This window comes from Thamnophis sirtalis, unplaced genomic scaffold, assembly GCF_051295495.1.
Source record: "Thamnophis sirtalis isolate CommonGarterSnake01/CBP01778 unplaced genomic scaffold, rThaSir2_p1.2 scaffold_9, whole genome shotgun sequence".
NCBI classification, from domain to species: domain Eukaryota; kingdom Metazoa; phylum Chordata; class Lepidosauria; order Squamata; family Natricidae; genus Thamnophis; species Thamnophis sirtalis.
Window position 1 is genome coordinate 45,832,267 of NW_028261389.1, and position 19,076 is coordinate 45,851,342.

A 19,076-nucleotide genomic window follows, 5' to 3' on the forward strand; every position below is an offset into this window, starting at 1 on the left:
TCTTTGAAAATGGTTTGCTTCTCATTCAAGAAATAGATGTGGAAAGCTGTTACAGGTAAGGAAGTCTATAACCGTTATATCCATTTTATGTTTGTATAGCTGTCGCCAACAAGCATATTATTGTTAAAAAGTGTTTCTATTGAGGAATGTATGAGTTGTGTTTCATATTGTGCTAATTGGCTACAGTATAATTTGTATAGAATGTCTATTAAAGCTCTAAGACCAACCCTCAAGAATCTGGAAGATTGCCAATGTGCCACCATATCCCACAATCCTAATTAATTTTATTCAATTTTTTTTTACTTTTTTTGTTTCATGTACCCACCAGAATGAATAATTCCTACTACAGTTTCTATATCTGAATTTAAATCTCTGCACAGGTAGTCCTTGTACAATGACTACTTATTTAGTGGCCATTCACAGTTACAACAGTGATGAAAAAGTAATTGTATGGCCAATGCTCATATTTACGAACTTTGCAGGTGTGTACAAGGAAATACTAAAGTTGACTTTTGTTCAGTGCCCTGGTTAATATTTACCTACCAGATATGAATAATGAACATATTTTCCCTTCATAAGTTCCCTTTTTATTGTCAGCTCAAAGAAAGCAGCTAAGAACTTCTTTCCAATTCTGCCATAGAACAATTTAAAGAAGATCCCTTCTGAGAGATTTTCCTTCCATTTGAGAATATTTCTTTCTGGAGTAAGAAAAGATGGCAGGTGTAAGCTCATGTATGAAATACTCCATGTTTGTCTTCAACTTTTTATTTTGGGTAAGTCTAACTTTTTGAAATGAAAAATATATAAATCAGAAAGAACAGTGAAATATTGGTTGCCTTAAAATGTGATATTGTGTGAGTAGTTGGAGCCACCTGTTCCAATAGCAGTACTTGATAAGAATGAAGATAAATACTGAATTATTTTGCGGACTGGACAAAACGTGGCAAGACTTAAGTTTAAAAACGGAGACTTGTGTGGGATATATGGAGAAAAGCATTAAATATAAATACTTTTCTGTACAAGTGTGTAAATGTTGGAAATTGACTGCTTTTTGAAATAACTTCTGTAGCAAAATAAATATAGATTATCTGCCAACATGTTTATCAAATTTTAAAGCTTTATTTCCTAGTGTAGTCACGATTGTTTTCAAATTGGGTGTATGATCATATACTGAATTTCAAGAGATTACTGGGATAGTTGCACATTGCTTACTTTCCTACTATTCCTGAAACATTCCTCTTTCTTTCAAATATTACTCAGTGTCCACTCCAAAAACAGCCTGACAACCCACCTTGTAGCCCTTAAATGATGAATTACAAGGTCAGAAAAAGTGGAGATTTTCTCATAATTTTTTGGGGGGTATGAATAATTAAAACTGTTCAATACTTGGCAGAGAATTTGTGTTTAAGATAGATACTGTTGTGGAACCCCTATCTGCACTAACCTTTTCCAATTTAAACATATGTAGGTTTGTTTGTTTGTTGTTTTTATAGTTTGTAAGAATAATTTTTTCTAATTTCTCAGGTTGTCCTGCAAAATGAATTTGAAAGGAAAGAATTTGAAATGCCAAAATGTGTGTTTGCTATAAATCTAGACCAATCTGAATATTTTTAGCTAAGTTCTTAAGTAGTAGCTAATTCAACTTTGCCAGTAAGAATAAATTGACCACTGTTCTCTGTCCAGTCTGGTTCGGCAATATACTTCCATGATTTATCACTTTCCAAATATATTTTGGTTTTATTCCTACATTTTATTCCTACATTAAAATACATTTTAATCATGTATTTCCAGATAAATCTGTGTGGCGTTCAGTAACCCTTACTGTCACGACTTGATTTTTGAGTCAACCATTGTTTTAATAGCCAATACCATGCCAAGTGATATCATGCTGTCTCTTAAAGGGACAAAATCAAATAACATGTCTGGGATTGGGTGGAGGAGTAGATGGTGAAATGACTATGTTCAGCCTTGGCTGAAAACATGTCATTGCCTAGCATTCCATAATTCTCTCTCTTTATCTCTCTTATTTCGTCTCCTTCATACACAAACACACAGTTAGCCCTATCAAGTCTGGGAATACTTTGAGAGTCCTAAGGAAAGTTTAATGCTAGGAAATGGCTTGTGGTTATGGCCTGCCTCCCATGCTGTAAGACAATTTGAGGATGTGAGATGAGGTAAAAGAAAGAATTGATGAAAAAAAATGTTTTTTAAAAAATATATTTTTATTTTATACACAAAAGCACATCAACAGAAACAAACACATAACTTAAAAACAACATAGGAACAACAAGTTCCATCGTATATCATACCGCAGTTCCAAATTGGAAAAAAATTGTTGGTAACTTGACGGAAGGATGAGAGATGATGGTTAGCAGATTTTGAATATTTTATCAATGCGGTTATATATAGGGAGAAAAGGTGAGACCTTGAGATGTGAGTTTGAAAAAAATATAATTTTAAAGGAATGATTTCTTTTTTTAGAGTTGAGGTCTCATATTTACCTTGCATTCAATTTCTTGGATATATTGTTGGTTTGATAAACTGATGTTTTAGCATTGTTCACTTGCACTGTAACAAACATTTTGTGCTTAGCCATCTCTGTATGGCAGCGATGTCACTTCCTCAAAATCTGGAATATCCCACTGATACTCAGGGATCATATTCCATTCTTAGATTATTAGTAAAATTATGTGTACAGGTATGCATAAGCTTATGTCTGTCTATTCATCTTTGGGAGGGTGGAAAATATTATTGTCATCTGTCCAAATTTACTTGATGGGGTTCCAAGAAAACCTGGAGTCCATTGTGATGTATTCAGAAGCATTAATTATGAGAGAAATTAGTCCTTAGCTTCCCCTCCTAATCTCTTGTGACATCTTGCATACAAAAAGAAACACCACCCTTCTGTACAGTTGCTGGACAGGTTCCCAGAATTTCAAATAAAGACAGACCTTGCTTTCCTTCCATGGAAACAATTCCCTCCGCCACCCCAGTCCTAATGTACTTAATTATAGTGGAATATGATAGATAGTATCAATTTATTAGTAAAGTAATACTACTCACACTGATGAAGATTTCTGTTTGACCTGAATGTTGAGTAATTTAACCAATTCAGAAATTTATCCTTAAGCTACTTGTGCATTGTGCTATGAAAAAAATACAGGTGGTCCTCAACTTATTACCATAATTGAACTCCAAATTTTTGTTGCTAAGTGAAACATTTGTTAAGTGAATTTTGCCCCATTTTACAACCTTGCCACAGTTGTTAAGTGAATCACTGCAGTTGTTAAACTAGTAACATGGTTGTTAAGTGAATCTGCTTTTCCCATTGACTTTGTTTATCAGAAGGTTGCAAAAAGTGATCACATGACCCTTAAATGTGAGTCAGTTCCGAAGCATCTGAATTTTGATCATGTGATCATGGTGATGCTACAAAAGGTTGTAAGCGTGAAAAATGGTCATGTCACTTTTTTAACGCTGCTGTAACTTCAAACAGTCACTAAGTGAAATATTGTAAGTCGAGGACTACCTGTAATGTCTTTTGACATTCAAAGGGAAAACGGGAAAAGTGTGGCCCTTTCTCCGGTATTTAAAAATGTACTTAAAAAAAATTAAACATAATATTGAGATAAAAAAGCAAGCAAAAGAATTCACAGGGTGTGTTATACAGAAGTCAAGATGGCAACATGATCTTTTTATGTGTGTTGCATGTCATAGCAATTTTTCCCGAAAACAAAATTATATTTTAAGTGAGAAATTGATATTTTGATTAAGGCAGTACTTGAGAAATTAGATTTCTTTTATTAATGGAATAAATTTGTATATGGTGTTTTGGATTGTTAATGCATATTAAGATGGGGTTAAATCAGTGGTGGAATTCACTTCCCTTCCCTACCGGTTCGCAAATGAAAGCGCACGTGCCACCTTCTGCACATGTGCATCGACTTCTGTTCACGCATTACGATGAGATAAGTGGGCGGAGCCTACCACAGCCGCTGATACTGGTTCACCCGAACCAGAGAGAACCAGCTGAATACCACCTCTGGGTTAAATAATTAAATAATAGAAAAAATGTTCCAGGCATCTGCATTAAATAGTGGCTTCATTATTTTCAGGATATCGGGTTTTTTCTCTCTTTAACTAGATAATTGGATGTATTATTCTGGGAGTCTCTATATGGATACGTGTCAGCAAAGATACCCAAGAGGTAAATATGCTTTTCTTTTATCACTAATAATTAGAGGTGTCAACACATACTACAGTTGCATCTTCCTGGCAAGCCACAGAAAAATAAAATGGATAAAAATGAAATTAATTCTATAGCTGTCACCCTCTACTCCTCTTTGGAAGTTGAGATCAATTTCAAGGTATAAATAAAGAATTACTTTATTTAATAAAAGAAACTTTAATGTAAATATATTTTTCCTATTTTAAGTAGCCGTACTTAAAATGGTGAGGAGAAAGCGATGGAGATCCAGTAAGTCCGAGTCAGACCGAGCACTTCTAACATCCAGCATCAGAGCTTACATCCGGGCAATTAGGATGACAAAAAGAACATACATTGCCTCTCTGATTGCTTCCGCTGAGTCGCGCCCAGCCGCCTTGTTCAGGATAACCCGTTCCCTCCTAAATAGGAGGGATACGAGCGATCCTTTGCAAGGCAGAGCTGAGGACTACGTCCAATTCCTCGCAGATAAAGTTGCTCGGCTTCGGGTGGACCTGGACTCCAATTCTGCAGAACCAGCTGAGGCACCAGGGGATAATCTGGTAGGACATCTCTGGATTGATTTTCAAGCTGTTACCTCTGAGGACGTGGACAAGGCCATGGGAGCTGTAAGTGCCTCCACATGTGTACTGGACCCGTGCCCCTCCTGGCTGGTTGCTAACAGCAGGGAGGTGACACGGGGCTGGATCCAGGCGGTCGTTGCCGCCTCCCTTCGGGAGGGGATCTTTCCCCCCCACTAAAGTCGGCAGTGGTGAGACCCCTGCTGAAGAAGCCATCTTTGGATCCAGCCATTCTAAACAACTATCGTCCAGTCTCCAACCTCCCCTTTGTGGGGAAGGTTGTTGAGAAGGTGGTAGCCTTTCAGCTCCAGCGGTCCTTGGAGGAAACCAATTATCTAGATCCCTTCCAGTCGGGATTTAGGCCTGGCTACAGCACGGAAACTGCTTTGGTCACATTGATCGATGATCTCTGGAGAGCCAGGGATGGAGGTCATGCCTCCGTCCTAGTGCTCCTTGACCTCTCTGCGGCTTTTGATACCATCGACCATGGTATCCTTCTGCGACGACTGCGGGAGGTGGGGGTGGGAGGCACTGTTCTAAGGTGGTTCTCCTCTTACCTCTCGGACAGGTCGCAGTCGGTGTTGGTCGGAGGGCAGAGATCGACCCCTAGGCCCCTGACGTGCGGGGTGCCACAGGGTTCGGTCCTGTCCCCCCTCCTATTTAATATCTACATGAAACCGCTGGGTGAGATCATTCGACGGCACGGGATAAAATACCACCAGTATGCGGACGATACTCAGTTGTATCTGTCCGCCCCGTGCCAACTCAATGAAGCGATTGACGTGATGTGCCAGGGCCTCGAGGCTGTTAGGGACTGGATGGGGGTTAACAAGCTTGTACTCAACCCAGATAAGACCGAGTGGCTGCTGTGCTTCCCTCCTACTAATTGGCCAAGTGTTCCATCTCTCAGGCTGCGGGGTCAAACAGTACATCCCTCAGACAGGGTCCACAATTTGGGAGTCCTCCTGGACCCACAGCTGACTTTTGAACACCACTTGTCAGCTGTGACCAGGGGGGCATTTGCCCAGGTTCGCCTGGTGCACCAGTTGCGTCCCTACCTGAACCGGGAGGCTCTCACAACAGTCACTCGCGCCCTTGTGACCTCCAGACTGGACTACTGCAACGTGCTCTACATGGGGCAGCCCTTGAAGAGTATTCGGCGACTTCAGCTTGTCCAGAATGCAGCCGCGCGAGCGATTGTGGGTGCACCTCGGTTCACCCACGTAACACCTATCCTCCGTGAGCTGCACTGGCTGCCTATTGGTCTCCGGATATGCTTCAAGGCGCTAGTCGTCACTTATAAAGCCCTTCATTGTATTGGACCTGGGTACTTGAGAGACCGCCTGCTGCCAATTACCTCCACTAGACCAATCAGATCCCACAGACTAGGCCTCCTCCGAATTCCATCCGCCGGTCAATGTCGACTGGCGACTACCCGGAGGAGAGCCTTCTCTGTGGCTGCTCCGACCCTCTGGAACGAACTCCCCATGGAGATTCGTACCCTCACCACCCTCCAAGCCTTCGGCATAGCCCTTAAAACCTGGCTGTTCCGACAGGCCTGGGGCTAAAGCTTCGTCGCCCCCTTTCGAATGGTATGATTGTTGCATTTTTTAACTATGTACTGTTCTGTGTTGTTGTTAAACTGTCTGTATCCCCCTTTCCCTTCTTTGAGTTGTGAGCCGCCCTGAGTCCCCTTAGGGAAAAGGGCGGCATACAAATGAAATAAAACTCAAAACTTGAAACTCGAACTCATTCCTGGCTAAATATTTACCTCCTTTTCTCCATAAAAAGATTTAGGTAAGGATTTTCCCTTAGAAAGAGAATCTTCCCTTAGAAACTTAGATAGACCTTATACCTTTGCTTGTAGTTATTCTGTAAAAATAGTTTGGCCTCATAATAACTTTGCTGAGAAATGAAAGACATTAACTTGTTTTAATTTTCAAAATGTAAAACTTTTTTTTAAACATTTGGAATAAAGAATCTGAGAATTAGCAAAATTTGAGCAATCCCAAGCGGTGATGAATTCTCCTAGAATTTATGGTGTGAGCCTTATCTCCCCCGCCCCCAATTTACTCTTAGATTTTCCAGTTAAGAAAGTATATCTTACCAGTTTAATTTAAGCTTTTAAATGTAAAAATAGAAACTTAACATTGTATTGAATGAAGCATGAAAAGTGTTCTTGAAACATTTTATTCATGTGATCAGGAATAAGATACAAATAATTATCTCTTAAAATCTTTTTGGAAAACAGTTTACAATATTGGTGTCAGCTATACAAATTGATTTAAATGCAAATTCAATGAAGGTATGAGCAACTGTTGCAACTCTATACCAGCAATGTACTAATATCACATTCTTCTCCTGCATTAGTTTTTTTTAATATTAAAAACATCATCCTCTTCTAGTCCAGCTTGACTTCTGTGCCTTCATGGACATATCCATGTGGTTTATAAAAGAAATTTCTGTGGGTTTTCTCAATTTATTAATCTACTCTACAGTCCTAAAATTTCCTGGTTTGTTTTACCAGCCAGGGTATGCCTGATCCTGTTTTCAGTTTTTCAGGATCAAATAAATCATATCAAATAATCAGATCAAATAATAATCTGTCACCTATTTTTGCCCTGTGGCATAAGGGCATTAATTAGCAAATGCCTGTTAGATTGCTGCCCTTATTATGGTGAGTTTATATGTTTGCCATGTAACATGATTCAATAGCAACCAGGAGACTGTGCTAGACCAACAAATGACATCCCCTGGAAATAACTGGAAATTTATTTGAGTTCCTCATACTGAAATGCCCTTTCCGGGAATTTTCATCTAATGACCATGCTGATTGATTTTCTTCATCATGATGTATTTCTAATGTTCTTTCAGGTGATTAGGAGTTAAAAACTCCTAATACATAATGACACATAATCAATCCTAAGAATACTTGTGTACACCTTTAATCTGTTCAGGCAAAAGGTGTTATGGTTCATTCAAGCTGGTTTGAGAGAGTGTGTTATTTTACTCTTTGTCAGGCCTGCAATTATATTCCTTTTAGAATTTTGGCCTGCCACACTTTCTCTTATTTCATTATGCTGTTTCATTAGTATAGTTGATGGGAGGGGGAATAGACAGGAGTGAGATTGTGGAATGTATTGTTTTCATTCTTTACTAGAAGCCAAGGTCATACTTTGTCTCCGCACCAGTACACCTGACAGGAAGCAGCTGGGTGTGGATGCCAGCATGGAAGAAGAAGATTGGACCATGTGATGGATTGTGGGTGTGGGGACAAGATCATGAACTTTTAACTGGGTGGAATTCTGATGTCATTTTCAGTATTGGGATCCATAGTATAATGCCAACATGCCTGTCTTATTAAATTGGAACCTTAAGGATAGCTCTTGGACTCTGATTTAATTCTGCATGATATTTGGAATGCTGACACTCGTACTATTCATTTGATTTGATTTTGTTTTCCTTAATTATTTGTACAGAATATATAAATTTATTTTTTATTAGCTTTCCATTATAATACGACTTTGTTTGCCATCCAGGAAACAAACTGACATTGAAAATGCAGGATATGAGTAACACAAATATTCATCATTCTGTTCTAATCTGGGAATTTATAATCTGCTGTATTGGCTAAAAACCAGGCAATTCCACTTCTGCATAGCCCATTTCAGTACATCTCACCTGTACCAAAGCAATCCACTGCGTTCTCTGGAGTTCCAGCACTAGAGCAATGTCCTTGAGTGCTGAACAATCAGAATGAAATGCCATGACTGAGGGTATTGCCTTAGGGCAAAGTAGTTTGCTGATAATATGACTTATGTCTATGAATAATAGAGAGCTGTTCATTTGCTCCTAGCTTCCTTTTTAGATTATCTTTAGCTTCCTTAACTATTTCACTGATTGTATCTGAAACCTTGTATTTCTCTTTTTACAGGACTTCAAAACAGACTCAAGCTTGCTTCCTGCTGTTGATCTCCTCATTGCTGTGGGCTCTGTCATTATGGTGCTTGGGTTTCTAGGTTGCTGTGGTGCCATGAAAGAGAGCCAGTGCATGCTCCTCCTGGTAGAGTTTCAATTTCTATAACATTTTCTTTGCCAATATTTTCAAAGCAATTCCCTGCATGTATTTATCTTGTTGGACAATAAATGATCTTTAGTTTTAGTTAGGATTTTTTTCCTCAAGCAGGCATAAGGAGAATGTGCCTTCTACTGCCAATGAGAAGTGTAACTACACTGTGGTGTACTCCTTACCATTTTCTGTGTGGAAAGATATGAATTTAAGGAGTTTTGGGGAAAACGTGAATTACAAATTAAAGGTAGAAATGATGCCTTTTTAAGCCAAAGTCCATAAATACAGGTAGCCCTCAATTTATAACAGTCCGTTCAGTGACCATTCAAAGTTATAATAGCACTGGAAAAATGACATGATCATTTTTCACACTACGGCCTTCGCAGCATCCTCGGATCATGTTATCAAAATTTGAATACTTGACAACTGATTCCTATTTATGATGGTTGCAGTATCCTGAGGTCATGTGAACAGCTTTTACGACCTTTTGACAAGCAAAGTCAATGGGGAAGCCAGATTCACTTAACAACCATGTTACTAACTTAACAAACTGCAGTGATTCACTTAATAACTGGCTAAAAAGGTTGTAAAATGGGGCAAAATTCACTGAACAACATAAACTTTGGGCTCGATTGTGGTCATAAGTTGAGGACTATCTGTATTATTACGTATCTGCACACTAGGTAGGAATTCTAATACTGGCTAATGTGAACTTTGATTACAGATTACATAGACTACATACATTATGAACCCCTATTTTGAAGAAGACTAGAAAAGAACCTGAACCAAATAGATTTCAGAATGAAAATAAAAGCCTGCTGCTATCTGAATGTCTGTCATAACTGCTTTTCTCCAATGCAGTCACTTTTGGGATATTCTGATTCTTAATTCAATTCAGTATTTATATAAGGATGTTCACCAAAAAAAAAGGTGCTGGTTTCTTTGTAGGTTTCAGAATGTGGATTCTGCTACATCATAATACTATTTCAGTAATTCCTCAAAAATGGCATGTTCAGTGGTGGGATTCAGCCAGTTCGCACCTATTTGGGAGAATTGGTTGTTAACTTTTTAAACAGTTTGGAGAATCAGTTGTTGGAAGAAATCTCCTTTTGTTTTTTTCCACTTTACAGGGCTAATCCTGTAAGGAAGACAGGAAGGAAACCTGGTGTTGTTTCTAGCCTAATCTTTATTGCCCTGCTTACATAAATTACCTCTCCAGTTAACCCTTATTACATTGTAACAGCTAAGGTGAAGCGGCCATCAACGTGAGTGACATTAAGTTGTCCATGCCCACCCAGTCACATGACCACTGAGCCCTGCCTACCCAGCTGGTCATTAGGGTAGAGGACCGATTGCTAAATTATTTGAACTGGGCATATTCCTCAGAGGTAGCGTAAAGGACCTGTGTAGGGTGCCAGATTGTTTCCCTGGTTCTCCTTAAGTTGCTTTTGAGTTGAACTGTGGCAATCTTGGCACTCAGTGTTTTTCTCACTTGAGGAAAGTGGGGAAACTGAAAGACATGGGCTTGCAACCTGGAATATTTACAGGCTGGCATTAGTGATCTCAGTTTTCCCAATTCTTCAGAAAGCATATAGGACAACTGAGACAGAGCTACATTTGCATGTGATCTATAAGGGTAATTCTGTTTTAACTGCAGTCACTTAACTTTCAAATATCTAAAATAAGCGTACAACATACGCCATCTATGTAATCTGCTAATGTGGGACTTTTGCATGCACAGTAATTAGGATCAGAGCTACTGATTGTATCCTTTACCATATATTTATTCATTTAATGCTGTTCATTATAAAATGTATATGCCATCTTTGTGTTTATCCCAACATTCCAAGTGATTATAACAGTAATAGAAAGTTTTAAACAAATTGAATGCAGTAATTGAAATATTTGATAAGTAGAAGTCTGGCAAAAAAAATATATGCCTTTACCATTTTCCTAAATAATTCCACCTTAGTGGAAAAACATCCCATAATCTGGGAGCCACAGAAGAGGCTTCTTCCCAAAAACCAGTCAGACTTAGTTATGGTAGGCAGCTTCTGCAGTAACAGCGCAGTTTGTAGACAATCTTAGGGGTTAATCAGATGCTGTACCCTTGTACCAGACAGAAGCTTGCCTTGCCTCCACAATTCCATACATTTCATCACCTGGACAGATCTAATCAGTACTAAAAAGCAAGTTCAGTCTCAATGGATGTATTTATTTTGGTGTGTTATGATAAAGGCAAGTTTGTAGATACCAAAGAAAAGAAGTTCACAAAACTCTTTAAGAAGTTTTAAGTAGCTTTGTCAGCTATAAAATAAAATCCTTTCTTCCCCTCTCCTGATATTCCTTTGTACTTCAACATTGGTTTTAATGAATCATTTTCATACTATCTTGTAAAAAACAAGTTTGACTTTTGTGAGCCTCCATTATTTTAATCCAACATTGTTCCTCATTCTTGTTAAATAGTGATCTCTCTATAATTATTTATGCCTAATCAGAATTATGAATGGCATTTTTTTGGAACTTACTTAAGCGACGCTTAGGTTTTAACCCAAGTATGACAAACTGTAAGGTTAATCATTAAGTGTTTTAACATGTATTAAAAAATACATGGTCTACTTTGACTAATTATTCAAAAATGCAATTATACCATACAAGCAAGCACATATCATTGAAAGGAAGCAAGTCATTATTCTAATGGATGGAAAACAATATGACATCTCATGAGCCATGCCTTCTAAAAAATATTGTCTAGAGAAAATGCAGCTTTGTTTCAGAATTATGTACAATTATAGTACATACTGAATTATATAATTCCGTTGATTTCAGTTTTCTTAAATACATAAAAATTGTATTTTCTTAAAATATCTCTTATGTACAACTTTTGAACATTGCCTATACTCACATTCTGATTTCAAAAATCTGTATTTCCTAACAAGTGCCTTTTCAAGGGATTTTGTTTCACTTTATAAATATATTAGAATATTGTAAACCATTCCAGAACATTTACAAAATGAAGCACTTTGTAAATACACCTTCCTGGAGCTGAGATTTTTTTTTCTTCCCACCAGTTTTTCATTGGACTACTGTTGATTCTGCTTCTTCAAATTGTAGCAGGCATTTTGGGAGCAGTATATAAATCTCAGGTATTTTATTCTTCAATCTTATTAAGTTATGTAGTAAATAAATTACATAGGCTGATTGTATCATCTGTTCATTTGCAGATTGAAGGCCTCGTAAACCAGACTCTCGAGAAAGAAATGGATGTATTAAAACTTGCTTCAACTAATAATAAGGATGCTCTGAACAAGTTCCACAACTTTGAGATGGAGGCAAATTAAGTTCATTAATATTTACTACTATTTTTACTCTACTTTTTCTAACATCTTAAAATCAAACTACTATATGTTTGAAAACCATTGTCATCTCCAATTCCCTAATTTCACAATAGCAAATACAGACCAAGCTTTATTGAATACAAATCAGTGGTGGGTTGCCAATTTTTTTACTACCGGTTCGGACGCGCTCCTGCATGCACAGCATGCTCCTGCATACATCCGGGTGGGTGGGCGGAGCTTCCAGATGCCGCTACTATTGGTTTTCCTGCTCTGGGCCAAACCGGCAGCAGTAGCCCACCTCTGATACCAATAATCTGCACCAAAATGACTGACTCCTGGAAATATTAATGAGCTGAGAAAATGATGTCCGTATTTGGTATTCCAGGCAATGTTAGATAACTATAATCTACTAGAGCCTGTTTATGACACTGCTGACTTCTCAAGAATTCTGTTTCCAAGCCATAGATCAGCGTTTCTCAACATTGGCAACTTCCAGAATTCTGGGAGTTGAAGTCCACATGTCTTAAAGTTGTCAAGGCTGAGAAACACTTCTGTAGATTTTTACTTGAAGTTTAGATATTAACAGGCAGCAATACATACAGTATCTACATATTATAGAACACTTCTGACTGTTAATTTTTGTTTTTAATTATCAAGAAAAAGAATAACCATTTTAATTTGGTTTGATTGTGGCATTGACATAGGGATGTGGGAAGACAGGCAAGTGAAAATGCATGCATCATAATATCACATCACAAATTCACTGCTAGCATCTTACATTGGGATGCATGAACAGAAGAACTAGGTTTAAATCATGACTATAGTGTGTAAATGTAATTAGTAGATGCGGAGGGATGCCAACAATCCTATAGAGTTAGGCTTTTATATTTCATCTCTTTTCTAGTCTTCTGACCAAAAAAATATTGCCCGCATATTTTCATGGTGATTTTTCTAATTTTACAGGATGTAAAATATAATGTAAAATGTCTGTCTGTCTAACACTGTATTTTAAACAACCAATCTCAGTTTTCTGCAAAAGTGGCTATAAATTCATCAAATTTCCCTTCTTTGTGTCAGTGAATGGTATATACCTCTTATATGGCCTTTATATGGGAAGAATATTCAGCAAAGTTAATGGAAAACTGAAAAGATTGCAGTATAAGCTTTGCTGCTTATGCATCAGAAGAATTAGTTTATCAAACTAAACTCTTCATTATTGTTTTTCTTGTAGAACAAATGTTGTGGCATGCTTAAAGGAAAAGAAGATTGGGGACAAAACTTTCGTCCTTACCATGGATGTGAATGTAATCAGACAGACATAGGTACAATTTATTGTGATAAACAACACTATGCAAAGGTAAGAAAAAAATAGCATGAATACATCAATGACTATTAGGTTTAGTGGCCATTTGTAGTCTCCAGATTCATATATCATGGAATCATTATAGGGAACAGTAATGCAGGATGATTTTCAGGCATTGATTGGATGTTTATACTTCTTTCCTAGTCTTCATCTAGGAAACACCCGGGTTAGGGGAAAGCTAATGAAAACCATAATTATTATAATTTGCATTTCTGTCACTACTATGTTTGTTTGTTTTCTGATGTCTTCAAGTCAGCATTAATTTTTATCAACTACCTGGACAGGTCAATGGAATTCTCTTGGCAAGATTTCAGAAGTGTTTTGCTATTGCTTCCTTCCTTGGGCTGAGAGAAAGTAATTGACCTAATGTTTTTATTCCTAAGGCAGAACTAGAACTCACAATGTCCTGGTTTCTAACTCAGCACTATTTAAGTGCTGTATTATGCCAAAATGAGTAAATATTTATTTTTTAGGATCTAACATGTTTCTAATATGATATCAGAGTCAGTTGATTAATAAGCAATCATATAAATAAACACATGAATGAATACTTTAGTAAGTTGATTCTTTAATACTGACATGTCTTTTCTTCAGGTTTACACAAAACATTCTGAAAGTTGAACTATTTTTGAACTAATAGAGAGAAATTGTGTTCTCTCCTGTGTAATACCCAAAACATTTCTCTCAAATTTTTGAACATGCAGGTTGCTCTTTTATATTCCAGAATAAGTACAAATACACCAAAGTCTTCCTTTATATAATGATGCATAATCTCCTATCTAACAATGTATTGAAAAAGCTTCTAAAACAATGCATGATGGATTGATGACGTGATGAAAATAATCCCATTGAAAAATAATTGAGAGACAAGTTAGACTAATATTCATATGACTTAATGGTTATCACAACTGGGAGCTCCCATCAAATTCTATAGGCCAACTTGTTTTTATGTATTTTTCACATTTCTTCCACATAAAATATGGAATTCATAGAAAATCCCCAAGTGGCTTAGGCATTCAGTAGTTTTAGTGCTTGGTTTTTTAAAGAGTTATTTTGTCTGATTGACTTTCTAAACCTGGATGAAACCAATTATTAAAACTGTTTTGTTTCTTAAATGTTGCTATTGTAATACTTATCAAAAACAATTCAGATCTTATTTATTTATTCAATTGATTATCCACTTTTTCATTAGAACCATAAAAATCTCACAGTAGATCTTGGAAGTTTGAAAAAATGAAGATATTCATTTCTCCTTTGCCTTTTGATACCAGCAATATTAATTTAAATTTGTAACATGACTATTTGGTTAAAATAGCTGATGCATGCAGGATTTATACCATTTTTGTCTTTTCCTTTCTTTCAGACTTGTGCGACTGTAATTATGGAAATATTGAAGAACAATATGGTTATAGTTATGGGGATAGCATTTGGACTGGCATTTATTGAGGTATAGCAATAAAATCTTATTTCAATCTGTCATGATATTGCAAGCTATCATTTCATTGGTAGTACATCAAATTGAATGGTTGTGGTTGATCAAGTCTTGTTAAAGGATAAGCATACCTCAACAGTATTTTTTTTTTAAATTATTTTTTATTTAAAACAAACACAATCCTTCTTTACATGCTGTAGAAAGTGTATCAGTTGTTACATGCTGTAGAAAGTGTATCGGCAAAAGTATTGGCTGCGGTCTCGGAGCATCGAGACCACACGTCCATATCATCGCGACATTAGCTCCTCCTCCTCCATACCTCAACAGTATCGATAGTGACTTGATGAAGAATATTTCTGATGTTCAGAAAAGAGCTGCTGCTAGGTTGCTACCTTCCATGTTTTGGATTCAAAAGTCCCGCCAATTTTTTTGGGGGGGTGGAGTCATTAGAAATTAGAACATAAAAGATTGGGCCCACTGAATAAATGGAGTCCCTTCTATTGCATATTCCTACTTTATCCAGGTAAATAGGAAAATCCTGACTGTGAATTATATGAAAAATGGTTGGGAACTGAACAAAGTCCTACTCAGTAGAGGCCATGAGTGGGATCTTACTGGATTCCTGAATTGTGTAGTTCAATAAATAGAAGGAACAAGAAAAGAAGCTGTGTATTCTGATAGACTTCCTGTTGAGTAAACAGAGCTGATACAGAGATTGCAAATAACATATAAGGTAAATAGTGGAATGAACAGTGGAGTGAGTAAAATAATTTTAAAAGGGTCAAAGAGTTAAAGGGAGATATCCCTAAACATTTCCTCTCTATTCAAAAACAAGAGGAGTAGACAATGAGCAATTAAGTAAATGAGAGGGATCTGGGTGTCCTGGTGGATCACTGCTTAAGTATGAATCAGTACTCTGCTGCAGCGGTCAAAAAAGCTAAAGCAGTCCTAGGCTGAATCAAAAGAGAGAGAGCATCAAAATCGCAGGAAGTTTTTGTTTCTTTGTTTATATTCCTCTTTAATATTTTTATAACAATAGATACAATATTTTTTGTCAGACCCCAAAACAGTGATTCAGGCAATAATAAAATTAACAGCCTCCTCTAAAAACAGGTGGCAGACAATCATCCATGACTTGAGAGGAAACCTGTCTTGGACTGGATCAAACTATGCCATTTGTAGAGCTAATAATAGAACTGCCATAACTACCACCATGTCACTGGATTATTGTTTCTGTACTGAATCTTTGTCTCAGATTAATACACATAAAATTTTAAATCAGTTCTTAATTTTTCTATCCAAATTAAGAGGTTTTTTTTTAAAGAAACTTAATTAGTTGGTCAGGGTTTGGGGGGGAGGGGCGGGATGGGGCAATTGAGTTAATCGTGCATTCTGGAGATCGCCTGGAAAAATCCCTAAAGTTTCCTGGTAATATTTCAAAAGTGATTTGCCATTATTTCCTTTGTAGACTCAAAGAGAAAGTGATTGACTAAGGTGGGAACAAAAGTCACTGTCTCACAGTTTTTAGCCTGATGGATTAACCCCTACACTCAAACCTTGTTTTACGAAAAAACAAGAAAGAATAATGATAATAACAACAGAATTAAAGTGCAGTAAAAATAAGACTTTAAATTTTAATGTGACCTCTGTAATTATGGAATTCTTGTGAGAAAATATTTTAATTCAAATATGAGAACCTGCTTTTTATTATTTGATTAATGCTGTGGTGGGTTTTGGATAAGGTCCAGGAGTTGGATGTTAATCCAGTTTGTCCAATAACAAGAATTTGAACTTGGAACTACAAAAATGAGGTGGGTTCAATAAGAACAAGGAGTGAAGTCCAAACAAAGAAAGCATTAAGGATTTCTTTTTTAATGGAAAAGGAAACTTAGCTTCATTTACCTTTCCAGATAGATTCTTAGTCTCTGATATCTTAATTTACAGAAAGAGATGTAAAACATACAGCTCGTTTAACAGTTAATAGTTAGCTTTGCAGATAACAGTTGCTTGGATCTCTGAGCTTCCCATTGTAAATGTTTGGCAACTTATTACTATAGTACGTTCTTTTGTAAAGGTAAAGTCTTCATTGGGTGGGGCAAGAATTTATATTGAGAAAGGCTATTTGTTCTTTTCCTCTTTGTTTTTTGTTTTTGTTTTAATCTCTGCTATTCAATAGAGATATAATGTTTTCTGTCTTGAAATGAGAGTTGTTTTCAAGTGTAGCAGTTAGAGAAGGCATCAAAGACTGAAGATTATTTACTTCTCCTACAGCTGATGTACACCAGCCATACTGTTCTATAACTAGTTCTTTTAGAGTGAATTCCAAATAACTTTATTTGTGGAACAGTGAAGCAGACCTGCCACTTTTTATGTAGTCTTGTTGTTTAGTGTTCGTTTCAATTATTGATTACAAAAATGTAGTCAGAGTTCTGATTTTTTTAGCTCTTCATAAACATGTGGTAGCTTTAAAATAATCAATTTTAAAGCTACCAAATATTCATGAAGAGCTAGAAAAATAGTCAATTTTAAAACTCCAGTGAAAAAATTCCATTTGATAGTTTCAATTTTATTTAAAGCAACACATATATGAATGTGCTCAAATTTCTACTTAAATTTGTTATAAATATTTTGTTAAATTGAAGTGACCAGTTATTTAGAACAGCAAATCCCCACATTTATAATAACAGTTGCACAAGAATTCAAATTACAAATATTGTAGCACCTTCAACACAAACTATTTAAAAAAAATATTTTTATAATATTTGGATTTGAAGTAGTGAACATAAATCCATGAACATTTATGCAAGAATACATTAGTTATTCAATTATGCAAGATTGTTGTTTTGCTGTAATTTATTATAGAAATGCAAGTAATTCATATCTTTATGAGTAAGGTTTCTAAGAATTCTAATGTTGACAGGAAGCAGTATGAAAAATCTTTTCAGCTCTCAAGAAATCTGATCTCTTTCCCACAAATGTTGCAATATAAAGTACAAATAAGAATCTCACAACTTGTCTTCACTTGTTAAAACAATCCATCTTTCAGAATAAGTTGAGGTTTCCTATACTGCGATATACATGGGTTTAATTAAAATCCCACTATCTGAAAGTCATATCTCTAAATGGTGTTGGAAGCTATCTTTAACATAGCAGCTCCATTAGTACATGCAAAATCCACGAATTTTGCAAACAAAATGTTCTTGCTGTGTACTGAAGTGTTACTGAAGTTGCCAAATAATGCATCTTAAATATCTTTCTTTCTTTTTCAGATTGTTGGCATGGTGTTTTCAATGGCCCTTTACTGCCAGATCCAGAAAAAATGAGACCAAGAAAATGATCAGTCAAATCAGAAAGCTTTGTAGATTGAGGAATTGGATCTGTAGTTGGATTTTTATTTTATTTTTTTTTAAGCACCATGCAATTTGTGTTTGGGGTGTTGGTAATTTGTAATCTATTCGACTACCCAAAAAAAGAAAAGCACTGCTCTATATTCAATACATTGTTTTCCACTCATCTGTTTTCTAAATTAAAGTTGATGCTTACTTAACCAATTTCAACTAAAAGTTATTTGTTTTATATATTTCCACACCCATATTCATACATAAACATACCCCCCTCAAAAAATTCTTGCTTCCCAACTGTTCATGCAGAGACTCATAGAATGTTTTCCCCTTAACATTGCTGAAATGCTGTGAAATGAAACCTTTGAACAAATTGGTTTAATAGCTTGTCCAATCAGTCCAATGGACTTAGATCATCTACCTGAGTACAGGGTGGTTTGAGACAGACAACAAAACTTTTAACAATAAGGTCTGAAAAGCTGGAGCAGGTAATCTCTAAATGTTGGGTTTTATGGTTGTTTTTCCTTACCACATAGTCTCTATAGTTAAATGTTAGTTTTTCTGGAGAATGGAAGTGTAGAATTAAAGCCTTAACTATCTGAAGAGAAACTAAGACTTTATTTGTGGCATTATTTCATAATGTAGGAGTAGCCATTTAACAAGCATAACTTACTGAACTATGTATACTTATTTATTTATAAAATTTATTGTGTCTCTCCCCCCCCACTCCAATCTTACCAAAGGATAA

The 19,076-nt window shown here is 36.4% G+C and overlaps 1 protein-coding gene across 2 annotated transcripts; it reads left to right on the plus strand.

Annotated features, from left to right (window-relative positions):
• Nucleotides 1-17: 17 nt before the first annotated feature.
• Nucleotides 18-18,595, plus strand: TSPAN8 (tetraspanin 8). 2 transcript variants are annotated; one of them, XM_014057597.2, is made up of 9 exons: nucleotides 18-55; nucleotides 641-773; nucleotides 4,145-4,207; nucleotides 8,720-8,848; nucleotides 11,926-12,000; nucleotides 12,079-12,186; nucleotides 13,424-13,549; nucleotides 14,919-15,002; nucleotides 18,257-18,595. In XM_014057597.2, exons 2-9 carry the CDS (start codon nucleotides 714-716, stop codon nucleotides 18,308-18,310), a joined length of 699 nt encoding a protein of 232 aa, XP_013913072.2. In that variant the 5' UTR covers nucleotides 18-55; nucleotides 641-713; the 3' UTR covers nucleotides 18,311-18,595. The 2 variants fall into 2 exon arrangements, with proteins under 2 accessions (XP_013913072.2, XP_013913071.2); XM_014057596.2 differs by lacking the exon at nucleotides 18-55 and having other exon boundaries at nucleotides 557-773.
• Nucleotides 18,596-19,076: the final 481 nt, after the last annotated feature.